The sequence below is a fragment of the Pristis pectinata genome, chromosome 3 (genome assembly GCF_009764475.1).
Source record: "Pristis pectinata isolate sPriPec2 chromosome 3, sPriPec2.1.pri, whole genome shotgun sequence".
Taxonomy (NCBI): Eukaryota; Metazoa; Chordata; class Chondrichthyes; order Rhinopristiformes; family Pristidae; genus Pristis; species Pristis pectinata.
In genome coordinates, this window is record NC_067407.1 from 83020446 (window position 1) to 83030505 (window position 10060).

General features: G+C 41.6%; 1 protein-coding gene across 1 annotated transcript; it reads left to right on the forward strand.

The window, feature by feature from the left end:
• Positions 1 to 1095: 1095 nt before the first annotated feature.
• On the forward strand, positions 1096 to 8648 carry LOC127567984 (paired box protein Pax-1-like). Its single transcript, XM_052011227.1, is given in 6 exon segments — positions 1096 to 1368; positions 1370 to 1402; positions 1404 to 1779; positions 3118 to 3260; positions 3389 to 3626; positions 8557 to 8648. Coding segments are annotated over 6 exon segments (1155 nt in total).
• The last annotated feature ends 1412 nt before the right edge of the window (positions 8649 to 10060 follow it).

Sequence of the window (10060 nt, forward strand, 5' to 3'; positions counted from 1 at the left end):
CTTCCATTCTGGACATTGATATCTAAGCGCTTTATGCTTTCGGGATGTCTAATTGAAATTTCTAGTAATCAAGACTACAGCAGTTGCTGCCCTTCTGACTTTGAGGAGGTTGCCAAAAAGGCGGAAAGTCTCCGAGCGTTATTAGTAATTCTGCTTCAAGGCAGCCAATGGGGAGAGGAGGAAGCCAGCGAAAGACTAATGAGAACTTCGCAGCGTGACATCAAGATTGACGTGGAAAAACGCGTAAAATTGATCTGGACAAACTGCAGCCTCTAGGATATACAAATTTGCCCTAATCGGATGAAGATCACCTTGTGCTATTCGGGCAGTCCTGTCTCAATATTGTTCTTCCCCCCCTCAAGTCTCCAGCGTGGGTCACGGAAGGAATTCTTCTCCTGTGCGTGTTCGAAACCGGGCTCTGTTCTGTCCCTGTATTTACCCGTCAGACTTCAGCCTAACTCTCCGAAGCAAACTTTCAGCCATTGCAAGGGGAGGTTTGTTTTTTTTTAAAGATTGCTGAGAGGTTCTCGCTTCGTTGGACAATGGGTAAGCATCGATTCCTATTTGCATGGTTCAGTGGCATGAGTTTGATAACACAATAAAAGATTGCTTTACACGCCTGCATTATGTGTGAGGATGAAAACAGCGATCGGCACTCGGCCACTCTCCTTTGGCTGATCAGAGCGAAGGGGCTATTTTTTCAGATGTTAAAAAAAAGTAAAATAATAGACCTTTTTGGACAGGGGTGTCGAAAAGAGCGGTGATCGTGTTAAAAAGTGCATTAATGGGGCAGAGCTGGAACATCTGAATCACAGAGAGATGGCTGTGATGTACATTGAGGAGGTAGTTTGTAAACTGTTGAGCTGTACTTCGCGACAGGCGCAAATGCAATGGAGTACCCGGGTGAGTGCAGAAGACCTAACATAACTGCAAGCGATTCGATAATAAAGAAATACCATTCTCCAAAAATACATGACTTCATATTTTTAGTCCGCGCATGTATTTTTGTTGGAGACCATTTTCATGTTCAGGGCTTCAGAAGTTTGTGGGAAGTGTGATGTTTTGACAGCTGGTTAATTTCTGCCCTTGTTTTAAATGCGGGAGATTATCACGGTGGCCTCTCTGTATTTCTTTCCCGTAGATCAGACGTACGGGGAGGTGAATCAGCTGGGAGGCGTTTTCGTAAACGGGAGACCACTTCCCAACGCGATCAGATTGAGGATCGTGGAGCTGGCTCAGCTGGGGATCAGACCCTGCGACATCAGCAGGCAACTCCGTGTCTCCCACGGGTGCGTGAGCAAAATCCTAGCCCGTTACAACGAGACGGGCTCCATTTTACCGGGGGCGATCGGGGGAAGCAAACCCAGGGGTCACCACCCCGACCGTGGTGAAGTACATCAGGGGAATACAAGCAAGGAGACCCGGGGATCTTCGCTTGGGAGATTCGAGACCGGCTCCTGGCGGACGCGGTTTGTGACAAGTACAATGTCCCTTCCGTCAGTTCCATTAGCAGGATCCTGAGAAACAAAATCGGTAACCTTTCGCATTCGGGGCACTGCGAGACCAGCAAGCAGCTTCCACCGCAACCGACGCTGTCTTACAATCCCATTTACCAGTACTCCTACCCCAACCACATGTCATCAGCGGCCGCAAAAATGAGCAGTACTGCGGGGGTCCCCGTGGCAGGGGTTACGGGACATGTCGGTATCCACAGAGCTTGGCCGAGCGCCCATTCTGTCACCAACATCCTCGGACTCCGAAGCCTCGTTGAACAGACAGGTAAGCGTGTTACCTCTCTCCCCCGGTCTACCCAAACCCTTATTGGGCGCTTCGGAAATGGAAGGGAATACATAATTTCGCCATAAAGTGATCACCTGATCTTTTATCTCAGGATTTTTTTTCAAGAAAGAAAAACTGTTATAAAACTGTAAGAAAGAAACATATGATATTGTAACTTTAATTCTGAATGTGCCCCTTCCATTTTAAGTAAAGCCGACAGCTACTTCTTACAACAGTGAGTTAGCATGTAAAAGAGGTTTATCAGCTGCTGAATGTAATGAGTATTAGAAGACACGGTAAAAGGAAGTCACAAAATAAAATTTAATAAAGCAGTAGATCTCGCAGGCAGCATTTTCGGTTGCTTTCTTAACCGCCGAGCGTTGGTTAAAAAACAAGCTATACAGATCACCACCCCTTTCCTACCATTCTTATCGACAATGTTTGACCAACTCCGGGCCTTTCTCAGATCTTTCCTTGTGTTTTTCACTCCAATTTACAAAGAGGATGCAGCCTTTGTGGCCTATACCTCCCCTTACCTGGGCCCGCGTTGCCTGGTGCCCTGTTGTTAACTGCTTTATCCAACAGTTCTTTGCCAAATGCGTACGTAATTGAGCCTGTTGAAATGTCCAGACCTTTGCGGGCTTTATTGTTTTGGTAATGGGGCATTTTTGATGAGATAGAGAACGATTATTAAAAACTTACTGAGGGAACAAAACTTCACACCGATTCGTCCTCCACCTTGTACTTCCATTAACTCTGTCCCGATGGGACTGTGCAAGTTTAAACTACTGTTAAAAAGAATTGACATTAGTGCGTTGACCTTGGTATCCTCGGAGAAAATTCTGCTCAATGTGTGTGGAGGAGGCCGGTAGTTTAACTTTTGACCTGGAGTGGAGGATATACGTAAAGCCAGACTCCTGCTTACACGAAGCAATCGTATTTCGTTTCATCTTGACAATAGAAACAGTCCGAAAATAAACCTTTCACGGTATAAATCACCGGATTCTTGTCATAGATTGCTTTAGGTATAGACTAAATGTACTACATATCTAGGTATGAAGGTTGAGGATAACTGTTATTAAAGAATTTATGCTTCATATCAATGAAAATCTACATTAAAGTAATTGTAAAAGGGTTTAAAAAGGAATCAAACGCAGAAGAAATCCGATTACATTGAGTTGGCAGCAAGAGTAAAAGTTCTTGTTCATATTTCGGGCGAGGTAATTTATGTAGATGAAAGCAGACAGGACGAATCTGCAGCGGAAATTCCTCGGTTAGATGTTTCACTGTATATCCAATGGTGTTTACATGCAATACATTTTTAAAAATGCATTTTAGCTGCTCTTGGTGGAACCGATCCTTCAGCGTATCAAACAAAAGTGGAAGATTGGAATAACGTCAACAGAGCAACCTTCCATCAAACTCAAAGTGTCAACGGGATAGAGAAGCAGACGATCGAACCGGATCTGAAATACTCCCAGGTACTGACCCAGTAGCCCTCCTGCCTGGGTTCTCGCTTATTGAATGATGGCTTCCTTCATTCTCCGTGTCACTCGCTGGTAATATCGAATCCTAAAGTAAAGCAAACTTTGGTTTTGTTGTGTTACAGCCTCCATCCGCACTGCCCGCTGTGAGTAGCTTCGTTCCTCCTTGCGCAGTTGGGCCTTATCCCTCGTCAAACCAGGTGCCGAGCTATGGAGTGTACGGAGGTCCTGGAGCCGGCTACATGACTGGCCACCCCTGGCAGTCTCAGGGCAGTAGTCTCCCTCACTCTGGGCCAGGAATTACCATGCACGGCGGCGACATCCACGCACCAATGCCCTTCAAACACCTCTCGGCCAGAGAAGGTAAATCGCTTTGCTCGTTATTATGGCCAAGGACTATTTTCTCAAAAACACTGGGCCAGAACAATTAAACGATTCACAGTATTTCCTTAATATTTGGAATGAAACAAAAGTAGCTGATGAAACAATAATATTCTCACTGGAGACCACCACCCAGCTTTCTATCGTTTATATCAATTTTGTAGCAAAACCAAACGTGGATTATGCAGTGGGAATCGATGCAGATATTCGCGGGGGTTGATTTACAAGATATAATGGCTTGTTATCAAAAACATATGACAGTCAAGAAATAGAATTTTTGAAGCTTCGTTGGCAGGATGAGCATTTTCAAATACGAAGCAATTACAGTTTTTGGAAGTTTTATGCATCTTTTTAGTCAACAGTGGGTGTTTAAAGAGGGCCCCATACTGCATGCCTTCGCATTAATTCTGCTCTGATTGTGTTGTTACTGCTCTTGGGAAAATTACGGACTAAAGGCAATTATATTTTCCAAAAAGCTCCTTTTGTTTCATTCTAGAGTCACATCAGTCTTTGCATACGGGGCTCAGAAGCAGCCTATAAGGAGCTGTGTTGCTATGGGTTGATGTTGGATGGTCACGTAGTTTGTCATCTGAAAATAACAAGGTGTGCATTACTGATTAATACGCTTCCATATTGGCTGGTGATTATGGATAAATAAAAACGAATTGGTGAGCAATTGTGTGTCAACTATGCCGAGTAGATCGAACTTCAGTTTTAAATTGTTTGCAAGCATTTATTAAATCCATTCAACTTGGATTACAATGGCTATATTTTCTTTGGATGCAGTTAAAATATGAATTGCTAAAATTACATAAAGAAGTACCGCCACTACTAATCGTTACAAATAACCATGTCCAGCACTTGCCCCAAATGATGTGAGATGACTAATTGGATCCTATCTCGGAGTATGCCAGTGCAGTTGTTCTAGTCAGTTGTTCCTTGACCAAACCTGCGAGTTATCTGGTTTGGACAGAAGAGACTAAAACTTGTGGATAAGAATATATGGAAATAAAACAATAGGAAGGCCGCCCCTTCAGTAATTCTCTGCTTTGATAACCCAATGTGCCCTTATATCCGACCCATCCTGGTTGAGTTTACTGCTGACACTTGCTGCAGAATTGTCCGATGTGATCTAAATATATTTTTTCAGTACCTTGAAGTCATGACTTCCGACCCATCTGCTCTGTCTTTACAGGTCTGACCTTATCTACTTCATTTTATAATTTATGTGCCTTCAACTCAATGACCGTTTCTCTTCCGTGCAAAAACATTCGACGCATTTAAAGTATAATAGTCATAATACAGAACACCTACCAATAATTCTGCTATCTAACTCACATTTTGAATAATTCCCATCCGGAGTAACTAGATGTGAGAAATAACCGCACTTTGTACAGCCCAGGACGTTTCATTATCAAAGTTGAAATGTAGAAACAAGGATGATGATTTCTTTGCGGGGTGTTCAGAACAAGGTGTTCCAGTGGCAAAATAGGGGGTTATAGGCCGGACAAATGAAAGAAAATAATATTTTACGGTAGCCCGGCCTATTTTTTTTACTTAACAGATTTAAAGGGATCTTTTTGGTGGAGGAAGTGCAGACTATCGATTTCATCGGTCATCATAAACCTGTTATTCAAGTCTGAGCTAAGAACCAAATTATTCACCCAGAAGGTAGTGAACCTCAGGGATTCTCTATCCGAGGGCTGTGGAGACTCAATCGCTGAGTAAATTCAAGGCAGAGATGTTAAATAGCAAGGGATGCGGGGTTCCTGCAGGTAGCTAGTGCTGAGGTAAAAGATCAGCCATGATCTTATTGAATGGCGGAGCAGATTGGCTGAATAGCCTACACTTGCTTCTGCTTCTTATGTGCTCGTCAAAATTAATTTGTTTCATTTATTCGGCAGCATTTTGGCCCGAAGAGAAAAAAAACACCGCAACTTAAAAAACCGATTTAACTCTACGGTCTCTGTAATAGACGCTGCATCATATTCGTGAGAGAGGGAGAGAAAGTAGGGAGCGAGGGACGACGTGATGCTTTTAAGTAACTTTATTTCTGACGCTTGAGCGTCTTTGTATGCTAATAGAATGATAGGAGGATGAATAAGAGTTAGCGTCGGCCGGACAAATGAAAGAAAATAATATTTTACGGTAGCCCGGCCTTTTTTCTAACTTAACAGATTTAAAGGGATCTTTTTGGTGGAGGAAGTGCAGACTATCGATTTCATCAGTCATCATAAACCTGTTATTTCTTTTTAATGACAAAATTCAGAACCATGCATGCGTACAATGTAGGAGTTGTCATTTGTTTCCTTAAGAGACTAAATTCAGTGGGATTTAATACACCAGTATTGAGTTTAACGTGCGTTCAGCTGCAAAAATGAGAGCATTTAATGTTAATGAGAAAATGGACTATATGTAATATAGAATTTTAGACATAGCGCAGATCTGAAGGAAAGCTATACGCACAGGTATGCTATACGCATAAGCTCTGAGGTTACTTTTGATGGCTTAAATTTAAGCAGGTGATAAACTCCAATACTATATACGAACATTTGCGTAATTATATATGCTCTGTAGTTAAAAATCATATATAATTTTACAAGTGGTTTTATATATAGCACAGAAATTTGGGTTCATACTTTCATGATTTTTCCTTGTTGTCCATCTTTACACTAAAGAAGTGTGAGGTTTCAATCTGAATATATTTCAATATAAGTCCTGTACCATAAACCCAATTGTGTCAAATCCAATTTTGCATCTCTCTGTGATAAGAGCACGCCAGGGGTAGGGAATATCGTACTTGTAGAGATTTGGTATATTTTGCACCATTGCTTCGATATTTCCGCGTGAGAACAGGAAAATACAGCGAGTCGTATCCTGAAAGCTTTCATCACTTAGGAATCGCGTTATACAAGCGCCATTGTTTTAAAATCGAGAATGCCCAGTAGAACAGGGGCTTTGTGGGGTTCATTCTGGAAGACTCGCGTTTATTGTTAATTTAAAAATCCTAACCACTCCACCTGATCACAATGTGGAATTTGTTGCATAAATTAAGACAAAACAGACAGGCACTGAGAACTGGTAGCATTTTAGCAATCGGCTCAGCACACGAGAAATGACAGACTGATGCTTTGGCTTGAAGGCTTTCATCACCACAGTCTTGTCTAACTTCTGCACAAGGAACCGCTTTCAAAGCAAATACTATCTTCGCCTAAGAGTGGGGGAGGGTGTGGAGGATGGTTACTGCGCGATAGGAGTGCAAGGATCGTGTTCCCAATAGGGCCCAACGTTTGACTTCAACAGATGTATTTTTTAAAACATATTTTAGAAAGTAAAAATGAACTCCAGATTTTGATTATTTAATTTAAAAAGAGCAGGGTAATTTGAAATAAGGTTCTCTTAGTCTGTTTAACGAGATTACATCCAATGAAACAAAAAAAACTCTTAAGTGATCTGATAACCTCAGATCTTCATTGATTAGCAAGGGGACAGTGTCATGTCACCGCACCGTTAAGTGACAATATTCGACTGAATCTGGAAGTGCCTGCACTATCAGTAGTTGAAGTCGGCAACCTCACCGAGATTACCGGCCCCCAAATGGAATTTGAAAGACTTCCACCCTCTCGTCTGTGAGTCGGGAATTTGTTGGTCCCGGTCCCATTTCACAGATTTGAGCGGAAAAGTCTAGGCGTGTACAGCTGCTCGGTGTTGATGAAGATGCCGCCTTTCGGGCGAGCTCATAAACAAGCCCCCCTCCCCCCTTTACTCTCTTAGGTAAATTAGTTGAAAAGAATTCAGAAGTGAGAGGCAGTTGCTTCACATTTCGGCCAATAATTATTCCCCAGTCAGCACAACACAGCGGATTATTTGGTTATTGTCATATTGCAGTTTGTGGGAGCTTTCTATACTGGCTGCCACCTTTCACGAATTTATAGCAACAGCTATAATTCTAATCCATTGGTTGTAACGTGCTTTGGGACCCACCCAGGACCACGAAAAATGCTATACAACTGTAATTCTTTTTGTCAAATGAAGGCATTTTGAATTATTCCTTCTATTATTCGAAATTCCGTGTGAGGATTTTTAAATTGAAGAATATCTGCTCATTCTGTGGGATTGAAAAGCAGACAGGCTGTTTTGGGCGTTGGTTTGTTTTCTGGAAGATATGCAGTAGCTCAGTGTTCTCACCTACACTTTGATGTATAGCTAGCTTTTACTCGAAGCATTTAGGTAGAAATGAGAGTATAATACCAATGGAAATACGGAGTAGGTCGATTTGTACCAACAGAGTCGGATGAACATCCAAAGGAGATATTTTGAATTTTGATAAAGACATCATAGAAACTGATTAGCCTTCAGTGAATTCAGGGTGCATATGATGAGATATACGGCTTTCACGGGTTTTTAAAAAATAAAGTTTGCCCTTTCCGTTTCCATCAGAATCAGATCAGATCAACTAAAAAAGATCAGGCATCTCAATGAATGGCGGAGCAGGTTCGAGGGCCCAAATGGCCTACTCCAACTCTCATTACTTATGGTCCTCCGTTCCAATTGGCAACCTATCCATGTGCCCAATAATCCTCTTTATTCTGTCTGGGATACATATAAGACCCTTTTCATTAAACTCCTAATGATGGTAATCTGGACACTATATTGATTCAATTCCCTCAGCAACTAGGAAGCGCATTTTTGGAATAGAGTGGTTTTGAACGGGGTTCATCAAAAGCACGACGATATCAGGTCAATTGCCCCTCGGAAGTTCTGTGTAAAATACACTCAATCACCTTTTCCTCGCCACTGGTCATTTCTGCTCTGACCTGCATTAACTGCAATGAAACAGGATTTTTTTTTGCGAGAATTCGCTAGTTTGTTTCCTTAAGATTTTGTTTTCTCTTTCTTGCTTTTATTTCAGTGGCGGACAGGAAACCCGGGAGCCCCGTTAGCAAGCCCCCCGAAGCTCTCAGGAACGCGCACGGCCTCTCAATTCCAGTCTCCAGCACGTAAAACCCCGCCGGTAAATGGGACACTTGTAACAAATCGAATTGCTCCAAAGGATCTATGGAATTGTACACTTAATCGCAAGGTTTTATTTCCAAGAACTGAAACTTTTTTTGTTTTTTTGAAAAGAGAAGTATTTTCACAGTACAGCAACAAAAAAAGTCCCTCTGCACAAAATATATCTCCATGAAGAGATATCTGCAACATAAATGCAGCGAGAAAATTGTAAACAATGATTTACGTCCTCTACATTCAGGGCAGAATATTTCTTCACTTCGACATGGTGTTGGTGGCGGGGAGGCTCATTTGTCTTGACTTGCATATATCTGTAAGAAGTCGGAAATCATATCTGTATGTAGCTGATAGGAATATAAGCCATAATATAATCAAAAATGATCTGCTCATTTTATACAGGCTTCGCCCTTAGATCTGGTACCATTCCTTACCTTGCGAGTGACAAACGCCCTCCTTAGTTTTATGTAATGTATTTTTGTACATAGCTTTATGAACCCAGACACTTGGCTAATGCGTTAACGATGTGAACAAAGTTGTGAACATAATGTATATCCGAGACTGTAAATGTACAAAATATTTTGCCCTCGCGGTCTATTTTATATTTTTATATTTCGAATTTAAAATATGCATTAATGTTGAAATAAAACAACGTTAAAATAGACGACTGTATATGCTTCGAGTCAAATCATCAGTTCTCCCTCCACAGATGCTGCCTGACCTGATCGAGATTTCCAGCATTTTCTGTTTTTATTTCAGTTTTCCAGCATTCACGGCATTTTATTTGTACTAATGCAAGACAGTTCTGCCGGAAAAACGACGATTTGGAATATTATCCATACATTGTTTTGATCTCAACCTAATCTAATTACCTATGAACCTGCTCCCGTTATTTAGGGGCCTCTTCCGTAAAGCTGCTAACCCCACTTCCCTTCTTCACTGGGCTGAAACGCCACATATCCCAATTTTCCCTTGATGTAATATTACACGTGCCCATTTAGATTATATGATGACCAAAAGAATAGAATGGGTGCCGGCGCAACATATTTGCCGAGATGCAAACACGTTACATTAATATAGTAAATACCTGAGCTTCAATGAAATACTTTGGAAGTACGCAATTCCACCCTGACAGAGATAACATGTAAACGTATATTTGTTTGCCTCTCTGTAAGGGCAATTTGTGAACCCTGATGACCATTCATGTGATTATAATCTCACTTATGATTTAACAGATATAAAAGGCTTCGGACAAGATGACAATTGGACGAATACACGGCAGCGCTACTTGTGTCGTAAAACGCGGGATATCGCTAAACAATTGTCTGCAAATGATATGAATTTTCCGTGCTTGTGGTCTGAATGAGTTGAACGTCATTTTAAATTTGCACCTAAACCTACGCAGT